Source organism: Ahaetulla prasina, chromosome 4 (assembly GCF_028640845.1).
Source record: "Ahaetulla prasina isolate Xishuangbanna chromosome 4, ASM2864084v1, whole genome shotgun sequence".
NCBI lineage: Eukaryota > Metazoa > Chordata > Lepidosauria > Squamata > Colubridae > Ahaetulla > Ahaetulla prasina.
This window is the reverse complement of record NC_080542.1, coordinates 53,718,182-53,738,689: the sequence shown is the minus strand read 5'-3', so window position 1 is coordinate 53,738,689 and position 20,508 is coordinate 53,718,182. Positions and strand designations below refer to the sequence as shown.

General features: G+C 36.3%; 2 protein-coding genes across 6 annotated transcripts in view; one reads left to right on the top strand and one right to left on the bottom strand.

The window, feature by feature from the left end:
• Window positions 1-9,518, top strand: part of MRC2 (mannose receptor C type 2) — a 74,709-nt gene extending 65,191 nt beyond the window's left edge. Inside the window, exons 24-30 of one of the 2 annotated variants that reach the window (XM_058179550.1) lie at window positions 833-1,068; window positions 1,420-1,588; window positions 1,775-1,924; window positions 4,079-4,198; window positions 4,615-4,794; window positions 5,610-5,636; window positions 6,501-9,518. In XM_058179550.1, the coding sequence (XP_058035533.1) occupies window positions 833-1,068; window positions 1,420-1,588; window positions 1,775-1,924; window positions 4,079-4,198; window positions 4,615-4,794; window positions 5,610-5,636; window positions 6,501-6,721 (1,103 nt within the window). In that variant the 3' untranslated portion in view covers window positions 6,722-9,518. The remainder of the gene's footprint in view (window positions 1-832; window positions 1,069-1,419; window positions 1,589-1,774; window positions 1,925-4,078; window positions 4,199-4,614; window positions 4,795-5,609; window positions 5,637-6,500) is intronic. The other variant, XM_058179551.1, reaches the window with a different exon arrangement.
• Window positions 8,346-20,508, bottom strand: part of MARCHF10 (membrane associated ring-CH-type finger 10) — a 171,043-nt gene continuing 158,880 nt past the window's right edge. For 3 of the 4 annotated variants that reach the window (XM_058179553.1, XM_058179552.1, XM_058179555.1), the window contains 2 exons: window positions 19,474-19,507; window positions 8,346-11,590 (listed from right to left, as the gene is read on the bottom strand). In XM_058179553.1, the coding sequence (XP_058035536.1) occupies window positions 11,562-11,590; window positions 19,474-19,507 (63 nt within the window). In that variant the 3' untranslated portion in view covers window positions 8,346-11,561. The remainder of the gene's footprint in view (window positions 11,591-19,473; window positions 19,508-20,508) is intronic. The other variant, XM_058179554.1, reaches the window with a different exon arrangement.

Here is a 20,508-nt window from a genome sequence, read left to right as displayed (position 1 = left end):
GGAGAAAGAATTATATTAGTCTGTGGCAACAAGACAGATACAAGAATCTGGTAAAAAACTTCAAGACTGGCCAACTTGAAGCATATTATTTCATGGGCAGCAACTCTGTTCTTCAGTTACATGCATGTTCATGAAAACTGCTGCTTCTCATCACAGAATATACCCCAAAAAGGTTGATTAGTCTTAAAAATGCTTCCAGACTCTTAATTTGTTTTTTGTCAAAACCCGTTAGTCTTGAAAATGCTGTTTTTATGAGCACTTATTCAGGATGCTATGGCCTTTGATTTCTCTCTGCAACGTGTATCTGATGCATGAGTTCTATCCACTTTTCCTACTCCGATTAAGTATCAAATAAGATAGAGAGCAGATACATCCTTCCTCATTTTTTATTATTAAGAATTAGAAAACAGTCTTTAACAACAACCAGAAGTAGAATACAGACATTAACATTTTTCTCTCCTTTATCCTCATATGCCTTATCCTGGTCAAACTACATGGAGGAGGAGTGAGGTTTCCTAACTAAAAAATTAAATATAAATGTTTTATATGAGAGGGTATAATAGTATCTATAAATATATCTTGATTCTCTCACCATCATTATACAATGGCTTCCAGAAAGAATTAAAGTTCTATTTCATAGAAATGGTAAGAAAGTAACACAAAAATAGCCATTAAAAATGGAATAAAACACTAAGAAACTATTTGATAATCAGCAAATTGCTACTAATTTTGAATAAAATCAATATTGCTTTGTTCATGACTCTAAGATATATTTGTAAAGTGTGACCAAGCTTTTATTTTCTTTCTCTCAAATTCTTCCTCCACATTCAAGACCCTACTCTAAACCCTTCAACATCCTTCTCTCCTGTTCTCGACTCGACTCTTTCATATCTTAACAACACTTACCGTGTCTTGATGAAGCCGCTCCAGTGGCATGAAGCTGTGTTGTTATGTGAGAGTCTCAATGGAAGTCTAGCGAATGTGATGGAACCATTCACCCAGGCCTTCCTCACTCAGGTAGTCAGCAGCTTACATACCCCACTCTGGATTGGCTTGTCCAATGAAGAGGTGAGTCAACTATATTTAGAAACCATAGCATGTAAATCAAACCTGCCTTGCCTATAGTAATTGCAAAAAATGGAAGCATATCTAGGAGTCTGACATGGTCTTGAGTTTATTTGTTGGCTAAATCATTGTTCTGGAATAACAAATGGTGAAGGTATAAAGAAGTAGTGAATGCTGACTGATTTACATTTCCAAAACCACCTATGGAGAACTATTAGCAGTGTGACTCTGTGGTGCGTGTGTGTGTGTGCGTGTGTGTGTGTGTGTGTATGGTAAATGTATGCCATCAAATATTTTGTAGCCAAATTGATTAATCCAGTGTGGCAAAACTTTATATATATTGACTTTTTTTAGGGGAGACGTAACTATGAATGGTTTATAGATGAGAGTGTCTCCTACACAAACTGGCAAGATGGAGAACCGCAACAAATTGTGGGGTGTGCATTCATGGATATAGACGGAACATGGCGAACTGCCACTTGCAACACAAAGCTTCAAGGGGCCATCTGCAAGTTGAACACAGGTAATTTACCTATATGACAGCTATACAGATAAAGGAGGGAATGCTGAAATAAGGACTCTCTTCTCTCATCCCCTGAATTTTAATGAAGGGGTTAGGGAAAAAATCATTTTTTAATTTGTTTTTAATGACTAAAACCAAATGACTAAATATTTGCTAAGTTTCTTCTAACCAAGTATTCTGCTTCAGGACCCCTTTCTTCACACAAGTGGAGCTACAATGGAAGTTGTCCTAAAACAATAGAAGATTCCTCTTGGGTTCCTTTCCGAAACCATTGCTATGCTTTCCACATGGAAGTTATTCTAGGTCAGAAGGAAGCTGTGAAGAAATGCCAGAAAGGTGAATCTTGCCAGAATTAATGGATTCTTGTCTTGTTTGTTTTGGCTATTACTTGTTGGCAGTGTTGTATATAATTAAAGCATTGGAGGTCCAAATCCAGTGGCTATAACTTCAAACGGTCACTAAATGAACTCAATGAAATGTTGTAAGTCAAGGACTACCTGTACTTGTCTCAGCTATGTCTTTGGTAAAACTTTGAACTGTTTATTAATTTTCTTCAGACATTACATACCTACTAAATCATCTTTTACTGAAATAAAGGATTTCTCCCACTCCAGCTTCAGATCCTAAATAAATTAATGTAATGAACACTTGATATTGTTAAAGATCTCTTTGGGGTGATAGGATATATTGATGGCTGTAGGCAGCAGTTTGTCTTCATCTTCTTCTTTTCAGCTGGTTATTTGTTTTTGTCTCTTTCATGCGAGTTCTGACTCTTTTTGCTTCTTGAGAAGCACCTTTTCTGGACAGTTTGTATTTCTCAGTTGCTTTAGAAGAGAATTCAGTGCGGATAAGCCATTGATAATAGCTAAAAAAATAGCTAAGTTAAGGTACAAGCAGGGCATTCAGCACCACTATCTTCCATAGAAGCTCAGCCACACATCTGACTTTAGCTTTATTTATTTATTATATTTAGGAAATTTATTTGCCGCCCATCTCTTATCCAACAATTCTTTTTGAACCCTTTATCTGCATGAGAGTAGGAGAATCTTAACAAAATTTCAGTACATTAATTCATTACAAATTATCATATTTTTCCACCTATATTCCTGCAAAATAGATATTATGTGTATATTTTATGTAAAGGAAATAAAGTAGGGACTGGTTTTTTGGAATTTTATCACCCGCATCCTGAAATTATCTTTTGTTGCCAAGAAGCAAGCAAAAAACATAAGGTATTAAGAGAAATACAAAGTAATAATAGAAAAGAAACAGAGACATCTTTTTATTCCTATTTTGTCCCTGTTTTAATGCAAAGCGGATACATGAATGATGTGTGGAATCTTTGATGCAGAAATTGTATCTTTTTCGAAGCCAAAGCTCCACACTATTATGTATTAGCCATGAAAGCCAGCTGGATGATTTTGGGCCAGTCGCGCTCTCTCAGCTCAATCCACCTCACAGGATGGTTGTTGTGGGGAATATAGGAGGAGGAAAGTATGTCTGCCGCCTTGAATTATTTGTAAAAATAATAAAGTGGGAAATGAATGAATGAATGAATGAATGAATGAATGAATGAATGAATGAATGAATGAATGAATGAATGAATGGCATATATGCAGTTGCTTGGTGGGATGGAGTGGTAGTGAAAATTGAGGAATCATTTCACCCTGATGAGATTTGCCTATCCATTGATGCTGTTAGAAGAATAATACTATGGACCCTGCAGTTAAGGAATTCTGGCTGGCAAGGTCCCAGAGAAAGGCCATTTCTCTGGAATGCTGTTTCCCTCAGGTGAGATTAGTACTCACTCTTTTAGCCTTCTGAAAGGGCCTGGAGACCTGCCAGTGCCAACTGGCCTGGGACTCCAATAAGTCTCAGTTACTCCCTTCCTTTTCACCTTGGTCAATTTAATTTTAACTGCATTTTAAATGTATGGTCTCTATTTATTTTTTAATATTTTATATGGTATTTTTATTGAATGTTTGTATAATGCTTAGAGTTGGCTTTGATGAGGTAGGTGGCATATAAGTTTGACATTTTTTAAAAAAAAAAAATCAAAATCTGCCAGATGGTGAATGTGGCATCCTGACTGAAATCCTTTCCTTTTGTATTGGCTGTGATGTCAAACACTCAGATAAAAGGGATAGAGCATTGATTATGATTCTGCCATTTTGTAGATTTTGGCACTCCCAGCAGATACCCACGTATGTGAAGTTCTCTTTCTTGTAAACTTCAGTCTTACAGGAAGATTGCATAAAATTAATCAAATGCATTTATTCACCAGTATAAATATGCAATATATTTTAGAATTAAAAATAATTGTAAAATATATTGCATATTTATTCTGGTGAATATCCTTCATATGAGGAAAATGTTCAACAGAATCGTATAATTTTAAGGGCCTCTGAACTATGGCCCTTAAACTATCACAAGGAAGTGTAAACTCTTCTGTAATTTTTTAGGCTGTTGCATCTCTTTTATTCTCCACAGTTGGAGGAACAGTGCTGTCCATCCTAGATGAGATGGAGAATATCTTTGTTTGGCAACATCTACAAGATTATGAAAGCCAAGCCAAAGGAGTATGGCTGGGGATGTCCTTTAATCCCAAAGGTAAATCAAGCAGAATTGAGAGACTCCATTACTGTTTAGCAGTTAGACAACTTTGGTAACTTTGAAATTGATTTGCAGAAATATGCTATGCTTGGAGAGTCATTCTCTGAAAGTATACTTTGACAATGTACTTATTAACTTTATATACTATTGTTTCTTCAAAGGTATTTTACATGAGATCTCTCTTCACCTTTTCTCCCACAAAAATAAACCTGTGAATTTGGCTGGGCTGATAAAGAGAGACTAGGTGTGGCTGGTGGACTTAAATCTGTATCCCCCGCCCCAGTCCTAGTCAAATGGTTTAATGACTATGCTACTGCTTTTTGCTGCTTTCCAACATTTGGTGGTCTGAGGAGATTCTCATGTATTACTCTAGAATGGCTCTTTCACTAATCATGTTTCTCCCTTCTGCACAGGGGGTAGCCTTGTTTGGCATGACAGCACGGCTGTAAATTATTCTAACTGGGGACAACATGATACAGGACCAAGCATGATCAGCCCAAATAGCTGCTATTGGATCCAGAGCAGCAATGGTGTGTGGCGTCTGGGCTCTTGTTCAAATGTAACCATGGGAGTCATCTGTAAGACAACTCGAGGTATGGAAATGAATTAAATTTGTTCAGATAAAATCAGAGTACGCTTTTAATGGCCCTAAATTGAACTACAGTACTGGAGAATGCAAACAGGAGCTGGAAGTTCTTGCCCATCCCTCTATTTTAGGGCAAGGACAAATTATAACAGATACCATTTTATGATTGGAACAACTGTTTTTAATGAGGAAAAAGCAATATTTTCATGAAGACCTGCGGATGAATTTGAGGAGTCAGGGAGAATTTCGACCAGTAGGCTGATGGGTTTAGACAGGAATTATTTGGGTTGCATTGTTCTTTATTTTCCTGTAAACTGTGGTTGGTTTGTGGTAGCCCTGAGTTAGAATTGGGTCTTTGATTGGGCCAACTGAACTGGAAAGAATCTGCAATATTCTGCAGGTTTATGGAATTCTTTAAGAGGCAAAATGACAGTTAAAAGAGAAACCCTTATTAGATAAAGGAAAGACAGTGAGTGGATTGCACACAATCTTTTATATTGTAGGAATCCAGAAAGGTTTACATATGTTCACATTTTTCTAAATTGGATTAATTAAAGTATTACTCTAGTTTGTTTAATATTATGATGGAGGACAAAAATTAAGGGCGCAACTAGATGTAAAACTGATCTACCTCCTTGTTGAGTGTGTGGCTAAATTGGAGATGTATTGTTTGAAATCAAGGCATATTTGATCACAACTCGGGTCCTCCTGTAGCAGGATATGAGTCATTATGGAATAGCTTGAACAGCATTGGAGAAGTAGGTCAAATGATATTGGGACAGGAAGCTGACATTCTTTATTTCTTTGTATTTTCCATGGCAGTGAACGGAAACTCCATCTCCGAATCAGGTATGCTTTATAACTCAGTTCAGTTGCCTAACCCAACACAGCTTTTAACATCACTGTTGAAACTAATAGGGTGAGAGTTGATCTAATTATGCTGTAAACACAAGGCCTTGTATATGAATGCCCAAATTGAATAAAAAACAGAAGGTAAATCAAACTAATAAAAAAATTAATATATTCTGTATGGCAGGTATTTGTTCAACTTAATGATTTCCCCTACTCGAATTATATTAGGAAACAAAGGCAGACAGCATACCAGAAATAGACCTTCTTTAATTCTTCATCCTGCCTCCTACCTCTTCTTTTACCCACTCTACCTCAGATGTGAAAGAAGCATTGACTTGAGAAGTATAATTAAGGTTAGGTAATTTTGAATAGGACTGGAGAGTCCATTGACTTTATCAAAGAGGATGCTTTGGTATCTCTCCAGATTTTTGGGGGACCAAGCGGTGAGACACATATGGTTTGTAATTTTGCTTGTAGTCCCACCATGATGCCTTATATGTAAAAAGTTTGTAGAGCATCATTTACTACTGAAAAGAAAATCCCTTAAATTTTATCTATTATTCTTTGAAAGAAAGTAGTAGAAATAATTGAACAAATTGAATTTAGCACATCTACATATAATTGCAGATTATGGCTATTTTGAGTAGTTTGAGAATCTATGAGTAAACGAAGTATTTAGATGAAATATACACAGTTTATGAATGGGTTGGAATCTCCCAATTTCAGTGATTCATCTCTTAGTGTTCATCAAGTTGTTGTTATTGGTCAGTTTTACATACAAAGTTATTTTGCTCACTCTTTTTTTGAATACTGTTTAGCTACAAAAATGGATCTTTCCTAACTTTTCCCCTTTTACTGCAGCTTTCCTGGAAAACACAAAAACCATTGTTGTAGTCATACTGTCCTCTCTAGCACTCTGTGCACTGGCAGCTGTGGCCTTCTATCTGTATAAGCGCCGGTGGATTTCAGAACAAGGGACATTTGAGAGTGCTCGCTATAGCCGCACCAACGCTAGTCCTACTGAATCTGCTGAGAAGAACATCCTGGTATCTGACATGGAGATGAATGAACAACAAGAATAATGGTGAAACTGTCAAGTGTGGGAGTGGGGTAGGGATGCGGGTGGTGGGAGAACAGGGATGGGAGGGTCACAAGCACCTGTCATGAACAGTCTCAAAACCAAGTCTCTTAGGAGAGGAGAACAGAACTGCTGAGTCAACAGCAGAAGGGTTGGAAGGCAGGGCAGTGACCCACTAAAGAGATGTGGAGATATACTAAAGGGAGCTTTGTAAGAAATCCCAGTTTACTTTTGTCCTACTCAGAGAAATGATGGTTCATCTCTTGGAAGGAAAATGTCATTTTGGAACCTATAATCTCTAAGTAGTTGTATAACTTCTTCACATCTCTTTAGAGACTTAGTATATAAGCATTTTTTTCTCTCCGATAATAATAGCAAAACAAGTATTTTGTTGTATCTTTTCATTTTGCTCTTCCTACCCTGTCTGTTTCTTTCTCTGATATGTCCTTCCATTACTTCTCAGAGCCATGTGAAAGGCCCTTGAATTCTTTTAGTTGGGCCAGATCTTCTATTCCACTGCTGCCCAGGGACTTTTTCTTTTTTAAGCCATGATGCTATCATTGAAACCCATTGCCATAGAAAGCCTTTTCCCGAAACCATTGAAAGCAGTCTCAATGAACTTTCATATTTATGGATGCCAGCTTCATCAGAAATATTTACAGCAGTGCTTAAAGCTGGTGAATCCCTTTGAATGTTCAATATTTCTGCATAATGTTTTGACTCATCTGTTTAATTGGTTCCTCTTTATCTAGTTTTAGGACATATGGAGAACAGATCATGGTTTAGGTCATATTTATGTATAAATATTGAGAGGATTCACAAACTTTAAAGTGCCAGTGTAGTTATATTTATTTTATTAAATTTATGGGTGGCAAATAAATTTAATAAATAAAATAATAAATGAATGCTTTGGGGTGGCAAACAATATAAGGATATTGAAATGTTTTGGCAATTAGAATACTTTATACAATACTGCATAAAAATGGCCAGAGTATTGTGTAATTACTATTCACTGATTAAAAAAATCCTTGTAATTAAGAATATGCAGAAGGTGTGGTGTTTAGATCTTTATATCTCTGAGAGAAGAATAATCAGAATGAGACGGTTGTACTGCAGGATTACATTTCCCCAGATGAAATAATGTTTGAGCACTTAAAATAAATGCAGGCAGCCAAAGGAGTAATTGCCCTATGTAAAATAACACAAATGGGAAACAATAATGCACCTTGTATAAAACCTGATACAGCAGAAAAATATCATCCAGATTTTGGAATCCAGATGTGCTCAGAATCTGAATTTCATCACAATCACAAAATGACCAGCACAACACAAACTTTTGTGTGTCAGGAAGATATTCTGTATGCATGCAGGAGCATAGTTTGTATTATGACATTTGGATTCTGTTCTCAATATTTTATTAATCCCCCTACTTTGGGCAGCCATGTTTTAGGAACAAAAAGCTGGTCTGTGAATTGAAGTTCCATTCCACATGGGTTTAAAATCATTTGAAAAAAGTAAATCCTTTATTTTTATTTAAGAATAGCATATAGGCTGCTGGGCAACTTAAGGTTTGGATACCAGATGCTAAGAACCAATGAAAAAATACTGTACCTGCTTAGAAGTGTGGCTTTTTATTATAATAATTATTATATTTACAGAAATAAAGAATAAAAGGAGCCTCATTTAAAACAGGGACCCTGTGAGAGCCATTCTATTTTACGTTTTCATTTTTAATTAAATATTTCTGAGTGGTAACTGTGACAATGAAGTGGGGATAAATATTTTTACAACTTAGATACTTAAGGAATTTATTTTATATGATAACAGATTTTTCACTTAAGCTGGATATTAAGTGTTTGTAAAAAAGCTATACTTATGACATTTAGACAGCCAAACACATTCCACACCAACAAATAGTAAGGGAAGTTTCAAAAGCAAATCTAACTTTCCCGTTTTCCTTTATTTTCCCTTCATAACTGCCTGTTTCATGGACAACTTTTTGATTTGTGTCTATATATGTTTATTTGGCTATCTTGCTCAATATTTTTCTCCTCAGGGGATAATTTAAATCAAGATAGAGCATTTAGATTTTTCAGAGTCTATTTTTCAGATGGGCAAGTTGCCTTTGAGCATGTGCAATGTTTTTTTCATCTCACTGATGAAACACACTGATGAGACATACAAGCAGTCCTCCTGCATGTTAATAATGCTAGAGCAGAGGTCAAGATTTATAGCATTGGGCACAAAAGATTTGCCATTTTACTGAAGAAGTAGAATCACTTTGCAGTAATATTTAGGACTGGTTTTCTGTGCAAATATCTTGTGGAAACTGACCATGTGTGTTCACTGAAATGGGTATTTTTTATAAGAAGCACAGGTTCTTTCCCCAGGAACCACTGGCATGCTCGTTCAATTTTGTTTAACAGGGGAATTGTCTTGAAAGCATCTCTTGTGCCAGGCAGGCCAGCTAACATGTGTTCAAGGAGTAAGTGCAATAGCAGAGCTGAAAGGATGGGAAGCTTTTCAAGATCAGCCTCTTCATTCTCCCAGCTATTCAAGCTGCTGCTATTCCCTCAGTTTCTCTCTCCATAATGACTATATTGTAGCCATTATGTTTCTTATATTCTTGCTTATTATTTGCTTTCAGAGTAAATCAAGTGTAACTAGAAATGATTAATTCCATAAAGGAGGGGAGAAGTGTCCTGCCATTAATGGAGGCATTTGAATATACTGGAAAAATGTTTCAGATTAAATATTTCCTATTTGTTTTGAATAATGTGAAAAGGTGCTAAATAAACTGGCATATTTTAAAATAAATTGCTATAGCCTTTTTTTTAAATAAGTATTTTGAATAAAGCTTACTTTCCCATCATTTTCAGCAAAATGTTTCCCCCCCCATGATTTCAACAGTTACAAAGAATCGAAACAGTTCTTACCCTTTGTGATTTATTTTATTTTCTCAGGATGTATTACAATGCTGATCTTTGCTTTGATTAATATTGGGAAGATTGTGTTTTATATGACCTAAATAAGCATTGTTAATTTTTTCTCTGCAATGGAACTCAAGTTAGAACTCAAAATCATGAGATAGATAGTCCTTTGTGTTATGTAATGTATGAAGCAGAAGAATTTTAAAAAATGAGTACTATTTAATTCTAGCCTTAGCCAAACTTTACAATTTATCCCAGTTTAATTGCAAACATCTATAATATTATGCAGCATTGCTCCTTTTGAATTATACAGGTAGCTAATTAAGTCCAAATATAGTATATAGAGAAATGAGATAAAGGGAGACTTACTAGAAATAAAGAACTAAAAATAGTCTCTAAAGTTGATTCACAAACTACTCATGTGATCTCCCTTTAGGAGAATAGTCAGAATAGTTAACACTAGGGCATCAACTCTAAAGCAATATGAAAATCAGAATGCCAGTGAAGCTTTAGATTATATCGATGAAATATGCTGACTTAATCTTAGATATGTTTATTTAAATCATCCTGGGGATGCAGTTGCAAAGGTTTTGATAGTTACTATCATATACAAACAAAGGTGAATTAAAAAAGAATTTAAGAAATTGCTATTCAGCACAGCTTTAAAAGTTTTGATCACCGAAGGCATTCACTGTTTATACAGTGTAACAAAGAAATGAAGTTTCTCTGACAAGGATTCATGTATCTGTAACTAATATGGTATGTTTGAACTACAAAAGTACTTTAAGAGCTATCGGTATTCTTGGATTCCCTCCTGTGGGTATAGGGACTCTCCAAAAATACTTCCTGTTTTTTATAAATTACGTTCCTCGATTTTTAATTTATGGCAATGTAACTTTTCAAAAGCTGTCTCTAAGTTTAGAAGATAATAAGTTCTTCAAATATAGCTTTTTGTGGCCGCATGGACATTTTCTAAGGGCTCCAACTGAGGCAAATTATCTGAGCTACAGTTGTTGGTATTATTATAACATTAAATCAACTTATGACATGTGCTGTACTAAATGTGGAAATGAAACAGTCCTCACCAAGGAAAACATTACTAAAATATGTATAGCAAAATAAAATAGGTGAGGTTTAAAGAAAACTCTGTATTTATCTCAAGGTAAAGAAAATTTACATCAAAAATTGTTAAATACTAGAATTAGACAGATAAAAGAAGCACCTATTGGATTTTCATCCTTTTCCTAAAAGGGTGATAGTATAACAGTGGTGTTATATATAACTAAGCAAACTACCTAATCTGCAAAAAGGGTAAATTGGTGATTGGAAAGAGAACAAAATATTGTGTATTTTATTAGGTTCTTGTGCCATGCAAATCATAGGCAAGATGTTCATACAACAGTACATCAATTCATTTACATCTGTGTCTCACAGATTGTTTTATAAGATGGGGCATACAACTTTATTTTAATATACAGATGATTATGGATCTTCAAGAAGCCTCTGATCCATAGCAAAATTATGCTGACTGGCTTCTAAAGAAACGGTAGAAAAACAGATACCTAGCATCAAGAAGATTGTTAAACTTCAGTTAAAAAGTACCCACAAACAAAACTGTAGCCATTGTTGATTACCAGTTGCTAGCTTGTCAGTAGGAGATCATTTTGCAAGTTGCTGTTAATAACCCATGGTATTGAAAAAAGTTAGTAATACAACTTAAGACAAGAACCGAACCACACAAACAACCCTAGACCCTTAGAAGGCTTTAAATTTAAAAAGGTGACACTGAATATGAATGGTGCACATATTCATTTTGGCCTGGTGTTAATCAACGGGTGAAAGTGGAAGGGTGTAGAGGAGAGTGCTGTCAGATTTCTAAAGGGAATTACTTCTTCAGATCCTGCTTGACAGTTCTTAGCCACTGTTGGCAGAATTGGTTGGATCTGCAGTAAATAAATAAATAAATACATTTTAGACTCTTTTGCCTCATAAAACAGCAAAAATGTTAAACTTACTGAATACTGCTGTTGAAGAACGCAGTGAAGTTTTAAACAATGTAATAAATTGTAGCTTAATTCTAAGCATGACATAGTCAATTAAAATGAACTGAATAGGCCAAGTAAAGGTATTTAGTTCCACTGTAACAAACTGGGACCATCCAAAAATAAGTGTCAGAATCACTATTGCATTTGAATTTATTTATATTTGCAAAGGCTTCAATTAGCTAGAATTGCTTAATGTAACTAGTGAAAATATGTAGCTTGTGATATTGACCATACAAAAAATAAGGAATAAAATGACAAATCAGAAAAATTTAAACTAACCATTAATTAAAAAATAATACGCATTAGTATTAACAAAATCTTCTTAAATTAATGATAAAATTGTGTTTATATATTTATAAGCATTTATCACTTCATTATTAGTAATTAAACTAAAATAACCTGGAATCCCAAAATAATAACTAGAATAATATACTGTACTTGTGACATGGCATATATTATACATATATGAATGTCACAGATTCAAATTAATTTGTCAAAGTCAAGAGAATATTCCAAGCACTCAATCTCAGAATATATTGGGTATTTCTCTGAAATGTCATATAATAAAGGATGCTTCTCTTGGCATATACATAGTACATTTCTCCAGATAACGGTTTATTTTATTTATTATCTTCAAGGAGATTATAAAGATAAGTTTATGACAGATGTTGACCATACAAAAATTAATGAACTAGACTATCTCCTAGCTATAAAATAGATACTAAAATTCTGAAAACAGCACAATACATTTCAGTGATTTATGGATTTATACCTGAAAACTTTATTTTAAATATGTGGCCCCAACTTACTACAGGTAATAATCATTATAGATATTATAGGATTCAGTCTGGCTTATCACCAGAACCAGAGGTTACTCTTCTGAGCTTTTGGACTCATGCTGGAGCCGATCCTCACAGAACTTCTCTCTACCAGAATGTGTGCTTTGGACTTCTATGCGTAGTATTTATATGATGCCTAGTTGTGTGTGGCTTTTTATTTGTTGATTGGGATGTTGATGCCAGCTATTAAGTCATTAGCTGTTGTATTGCCAGGTCCTGGTCTCCTGAGTACCTGATAAACTGATGGTTAATCAGCACTCCTGTTGACTGAGAAGTGGCCATTTCCCTGGCTACCTTTTACCTGCTCAGCCAACAATCTTAATAGCTGTGAAATTGAATGTACCTTATTTTTTGGAGTATAAAACGCTCCAGACTATAAGACGCACCTACCTTTTTTGGTGAGGAAAACTAGAAAAAGAAATCTGCCTCTGCCTCCAAGCAATTTTGCCTTGTTGCAGCAAACAGCAAATAGCCTACTTTACTTTCATTTTCATTTTTAAGATAGCTTGATTAGCACAAGAAAAAAGAAATCTGCTTCCAGCAATTTATCTCCTTGCAGAAAGCAGCAGAGGTCCCTGCAGCAATAGGCAGTGGCAATCCCTGCAGCCTGAAACAGCTGAGAGTCAGGAGGCTGATCCAAGGGACAATCAACTTGTCCTAATCAGTCTGTGCTGAAGCTGAAATGGGCTGTTTCTTCTTGCTGCTTGTTGCAAGGAGGTAAATTGCTGGGAGGCAGAGGCCAAAGGGTTGGGGCCAGTGGGTAGGCGGGGCTACATTCGGTGTAAAAGATGCACCTAAATTTTCACCTTCTTTTAGGTGGGAAAAAGGTACGTCTTATATTCTGAAAAATACAGTATATCCTTGTTCATTGCAATGTGAGGCTACCAATGAATTCCTCATCTCCTGCCTCGTCTACTGCTGTTGTGTCCTTGCAGTCTGATGGTTTCTCCCATCTGTCCTATTTAATCACAGGGGCAGTCCATGCAGGGATTCTGGTAGATTATATTAGAAGTATCTCCCACCTCCAAGTGATCTTTGCAATGCATGATGCATTATAAAGATGCACTGCAAAGATCACTTGGAGGCGGGAGATTGTGGGAGAATATCAACTACTAAGATTGTTGGCTGAATAGGTACAAAGATAGCCAGGGAAATGATGGAAGCCCCTTGGCAGTCAACAAGAGGACTGATTTACCACCAGCTTATCAAGTACTTAGGAGCCAAGGATTTGGCAGCACAAGGAAACAGTAGCCAATGATTTAATAGCTGGCCATCAACATTCCAATCAAGAAATAAAAAACCACACACAACCAGGCACCACATAAATACTACACATAGAATAACCCAAAGCACACATTCTGATAGAAGTTCCCTGAAGTTCCCTCCAGCTTGAGTCTGGAAGCTCAGAACACTAAACTTCTGGTCCCGGTGACCAATGCAGATTGGATCCTGCAACATTATTTTAGGACACCTATATTTCTCTTCATTCATGATATAGATATTGTCATGGAAGAGCAATGATTCTAAAAACTAGAAAAAAATGTAACATCTTGCATGAATTGAAACCTAGGGAATCATGTTATTTTCTTCCTAATACTTTTATAGTAAGATTGCCGCCTTAACACAGTAGAATCCATATGTACATAATCACTTAGATAGAAATTAAGTACTTTTCCACAGTAATGGAAAAACCCAGGAAGGATGCATATGAAAAATCATGTCATCAGGAATTCTAATACAATTCTGTAAATAAGCAGGATAATTGCCTAACATATGCCTTCATTTAGAAGTACCCTGTCATCACCAAAAGTAGTGAGCAGTAGCTGAAACTAGTGAATAAAAAACTCTGAACAATGAAGAATGTATTCTGGATAAATGTGCAATAGGTATTGCCAAATGAAAAGGTCTGAAAGAAGCAGCACTGCAACACCTTTATTAAGATGCAGCTAAGTAGCAAGCAAGGTTGAATACTCTGGTTTCTGTGGGCATGGATATGATGTTGGAGTGTGGACAAAACTCCACTTTTATATATCAGGTATATGCATGGTTATCAAACTCTCTTTTAATAGTTCCAGAACCCTTGATTACTGAAACTTGGTGCTATAGTTTCCCACCATTTTGATGCAGGAAGTATTCAGGAAGTATAAAGAGATTGATCTACTTAGAACCATTTGTTTAACAACCATTCAAAGTTACAACAGCATTGAAAAAAGTGATGACCAGCCCTTGCTCTTATGACTCTAGAAGCATCTCCATGATCGTGGGATCAAAATTTGGGCACTTGGCAACTGGTATGTATTTATGATGGTTGCAACATTCCAGGGTCAGAGGTTCGGATCACCATTTGTATTTTTCCCAGCTAGCTTCCAGCAAGATAAGCCAATGGGAGATGACAAATTTGCTTAATGATACGTAATATGACTGAAGGATCTGACTTTCCTTATATTACCTGAAGGACCCTGAACAGTTTGAGGGTTGGAGTGCCTAAATGTAAAATCAATAGGCTCAGGTGGAGGTTCTTAGCAGATAACAACATGCTATGTCAATGTGGAGAGACACAGAGCCCAGCCCATCTGCTGATGGATAGCTACTACCAGAAACATACTGATGACTTATTTCTGGCCAATAAATTTACTTCAAGGCAAGTAACTACAGAAAATTGGGAACTATCATTGTTCTATAAAGAGATTTCTGGCTTTCTAAAACCTTATGGAATACTGTACATAATCATTTTTACGAACTTAAGATTCCATAGCTAATTGATAATGCTTATATATTACTAATAACAGTAAAGCTGAATAACAGGCATTCTAGTTGTTTCAGATTCTGAACTACAGCTTCAATTTATTATTTGGAGAGTTATAGTTTAATTGTACATTGCCCAGAGTAAGATGGGCCGTCTTTAAATTTGATAAATAAATAAGTAAACAAACATTTTATGGAGTTTTCAGAGTAGTAAGACTTAATTCAAGAATCTTTCACTCTTCATTATAACAGCATCTTTGCAAAGATTAAGAATACAATTTTAGAACACACTTTTCTCATTAAGGGATATACTAGCACAACTATGTCTAAGGTCATGTTTATATCCACAAGGTAATGAAACTGATACTGAAAGGAAAAGGGATCTGCACCAATCATGCCAGCTGATGTCCTATGTCCATCATAAAGGAAGGTTTCCTACTTAGATTTCAGTAAAGTATTTGACAAAGCAGACCAAAACCTAGTTCTTAGGAAGTTAGAAAAATGTGGGATAGATGGCATCACCACCAGATTTGATTTTGGATTTGTAACTGGCTGGCAAACCGCACTCAGTGTGTACTCCTTAATCGAACAGCATTTATATGGAGAGAAATAAGCAGTGGGGAACCCCAAGGATTTGTCTTAGACCAAGTATTCTTCAATATCTTCATAAATTATTTAGATGAGGGAATACAAAAGAACGAATTAGATTTGTAGCAGACATCAAGCTAGCAGGAATAGCCAAACACCCCAGAAGATAGAGTCAATATCCAGGAGGATCTTGACAGAGTTCCACATTGGATCCTGCCTAACAAAATGAAATTCAATGGTGAGAAAAGCAAGATTTTGCACTTAGGCAAGAAAAAAACAAAAGGTTTAAGTATATTGCATTATTTTTTCCTGAAAATAAGCCCTAGCCTGATTTTTAAGTGTGCCTAATATAAGCCCTAACCCAAAAATAAGCCCCAGTGAAGGGGTGGGCATGGCCAGGATAGGCGGTAAGCTTGCATGGGCCAACGGTGTCTGGCAGCAGCCACAGCCTGCACAGTGCAGGTGAATTGATTCCCTATCCAAGCAGCAGGCAGAGGCAGGGGGAAGCACACCACACAAGCCACAGGAAAGCCAACAGTTGGTGGACCAGAGTGGACAAGTGACTCTGGGAGGCTCATCACATCTCTCAGCTTGCCTGTGGCCAGCACGGCACATCAGGATTGCATGCCTTCCGCCTTGTGTCTCTGCTGCCGATGCTGCCAAATGAAGATGAGCCTCCCACAGCCGCTTTCCACCCTGGCCCACTGACTCAGCTTTCCCACTGCCTGTGCGGTGCATCTAGACTGCCTGCCTCCCACCCCCAGGCCTATGTCTTCATCTGCTGCTTGGACAGGGAATCAACTCACCTGTGCTACACAGACTGTGCAGTCCCAGAGTGCTCCAACCAAGGGACCAGTTGGCTGCAGCTGCTGTCAGATACTGTTGATCCCCACGTGCTTGCCATCTTGTGTGTGTGCCGGGAAGGCGGGGTCTGATCCCCATGCTTATTTTGGAGCCCCAAAAAATATAAGTCTAGGTCTTATTTTTGGGGAAACAGTAGAATAGGTGGAATCTGGCTCAATAGCAGTAACTGTAGGAGGGATCTTGGATTCCCAGTGGACAATCACTTTGAATAGGAGATAGTGGTATGCTGCAGCTGTCAAAAAAACAATGCAATCCTAGGCTGCATTAATAGAGATAGAATCAAGATCATGGGAAATGTTAGTACCACCTTATAATGCTGTGGTAAGACCACACTTGGAATATTGCATCTAATTTTGGTCGCCAAAATATAAAAAAGATGTTGAGATTCTGGAAGAAATGCAAAGAAGAGCAAAGATGATTAGAGGACTGAAAACAAAAACATGAACAATTGTAGGAATTGGGTGTGTCTTGCCTAGTGAAAAGGACCGGATGATATGATAACAGTGTTCCAATATTTGAGAGGCTGCCACAAAGAAGGGGGGGGGTCAATCTATTTATCAAAACACCACAAGGCCAAACAAGAAGCAATGGATGAAAACTAATCAAGGAGAGAACCAACCTAGGAGAAATTTCCTGACAGAACAATTAACCAGTGGAATGACTTGCCTTCAGAAGTAGTGGGTGCTCTTATCACTGGAGGTTTTTGAAAAGATTGGGCAGCCATTTGTCCAGAATGGCATGCAGTTTCCTGGTTGTGCAGGGAGTTGGACAAAAGATCTTCAAAGTCCCTTCCAACTTTGTTATTCTGAAGTTTAGGGTATAGAGAAATCTCCTTAGATATTTCTTAAACAGTGGACTGCAGTTTTCTTGGCAAGTTTTCTAGAAGTGATTTATCATTGGTTCTTTCCTAGGGCTGAGAGAGAAAGTGACTGGCTCAAGGTCACCCACCTGGCTTTGTGCCTAAAGCAGGACTAGAACTAACAGTCTCATGGTTTCTACCCTAGTGTATTAAGTGCTATGCCATACTGCCTCTCTTAACTGATTATTTGTTCTGTGTTACAAGAATCTGTATAGCTATAAGTCCATCAAATAGTCATTAAACTATTGATTCTTGGCTTCCCAAGCTATGCAAGGTGGGGGACCATCAGAATTCAAGTCTAAACAAACTGAGGAAAGTTGATACATGTGATAATGCATCAGCATTGTTCTTGTGTTACCTAAATACAGTAGGCAAAAGCAGGTCAATTGCTAACCAAAAGAGAAGAAAAACATAAAATGAAACATTCTGACACTAAAGTACATTCAATTCCAATATCATTAATCTTGAACTCCCATTCTTCAAAGACAGAACTTCCAGGGAAGACACAAGCTGAGTCAGAAATAAAGCAGAGCTCTGCCACCCCACAATTAATTAATTACAAGGGACTCAAAATATCCACGTTAATAATTTCTGCTGTTACAAAATATCACTTTGATTATCTTATATACATTTAAGTATCACATAAAATTGTCACTGCTTTAATTTCATTTCTTTGATTTCGCTATACAATATAAAAAGTGGCCAATCATGACTTGCACCTGATAAAGGCTTTAGCTCATTAAACTAATGCAATAAGTTTTATTATTGATTATATTACTACCAAATATCCATATTGGGACTTTCAATATAAATATATATTTGCCTTCAATTCCATCTACGTCATTTGTTGCTGATCCCTTAAACTTGCTGTACTTGACTTTAACTTTCATACTGCAATATTCATCTGACTAATTCTGGAACAGATGAACAAATTGCTAGAAAAACTATGACCTATTGTCTCAAAGTTCTGTTTTAGGACATTCTGTGGGTCAACCTAGTTGTTAACCAATCTTTCTATTGCTGAAAATCAGTGCTGAATAGTGTGGCGGAAAAAGAGTGCCATAATAGTGTATCATTCAACACTTGTTGCTTCAGCAATAATGCAAATTATATCTTGACTTAGATCAGCGGTCTCCAACCTTTCTGGCTTTGTGGGGGGAAAGCGGGGATGGTTCCATGCAAGTGGGGAGCGAGTATGTGTACAGCTCCATTTGCACAAGCAGTGGACATGCACATGCACTCGCTGCTCACACAAATGGAGTAGTGCATGTACAATCACCCATCCACTGTGCGCACAAATGGACCTGCATATGCGTGCTCGCCTGCCTGCTGCTTCCACAGCCCAGTTCTGAACATGTCACAGCCTGGTAATAAGCCACGTCCCAGGAGTTGGGGAGCCCTGACTTAGATTATAAAGAAATAAGAATATGATAACTTTTATTATCGTTGGTTTTGCATTATGACAATTAATACACACATATTTTTAATTATACAGTTTTTAAAACTGATTTATCACACCAATAGTCGTGCTCACTCAGAACTATATTTTTCAAAGTATTTTGTAAAATTGAATATCTGAGAGACTAGGAACTTCATAAAATCAATCTGTATAATTGGTTGTACTTCTAAATGGAAAGAGCTTCAGAATTCCATTGTTTTCTACTCTCAATAGAGAGCTTCAAGAGATTGAAAAAAACTGAAAGTCACATAAGATACAAGGTTTATTTTTGCTATCTGATTTGATGCTAGAAGAAGAATTTATCATATTGATGCCACAGATAAGTAGTAAACAGTTAAGAATTTTTAGGCACTGTAAGGAATAACGTATAAGATGTTTGGAAACTATTAAATAGTATGCATCTTGCTGTAACCCTATATAAACCTACTTTGGTTTTCCTCTGTTCTAGGTTGCCTTGAGAGCTAGAGAAAGAGAAAAAAGATTAATATACATCTCTATTAATAATAAACAGAAACATGATTTTCCAAAGTTTTAATAATGTTATAGAGATAACTTGGAAAAAGTCTTTTAAAAGAAAGTACCAATCTAAAATAAATGGAGAAAGCATAGTACTAAAATTTTAAGTACTGTAACCATTTAAATTAAGATGCTGTAACATTTTATCCAATGTTTACTGGAATTTTTTAAAAAAGTGATTCCTTTGTGACTGAATAAAAGCTTATGTCCTAATACATGTCTAGAGGATACTACATAGTCTTCTAACCTTGGATATTTAATAGCTGATATCACAAATGAGGTATGAATTTCTAATATCTCAATGGATATTGTTGAGGTATTTGAAATATTCATTTCAAATATTCATACAACAGTACTTTGTTGAATGAGTACTGTTGGTCTATGCAAGGTATGTTGGACATTTGTGATACATTAGGTATTAATATTGAATGAAGCTTCATTACATCCACAATTAATTTGCACTATTCTAAAGCAGCAGTGTTTCACAAATGTGTGATAAATTTTCTAATTAAAAACATCTGCATATTACAAAGAGATGTAAATATGTCTGTTATACAAAAAGATAAAATAATTTGCACTATATTAAAGAACATAAGTTGTAAAATAAATACGAGAGCCAGGTTAATGTTGTGAGCAAAACGCTGGACTTGAAACTAGTAGACTATGTTCTAGTTGTCCCTTAGGCATAAAGGCCAGCTGGGTGATTTTGACACTGTCTTGTTTTGTAGTTTTGTAGCATTGTAGTTTTGAAAAAAGAAGAAGACAGGAGCATAATTATTCAATGTGCTGCATGTTCTATACAATTTTTTTTTAAAGTGAGATGTGTTCCTATTTACCTATATTCATTTAAACCAGTAATGACACAGGGGACCCTGGGATTCCTAGGCTGCTGTGAATAGATGTGATAAACACAAAAGAAGTGCTAATCTTCCTATGTAAAAAGAAA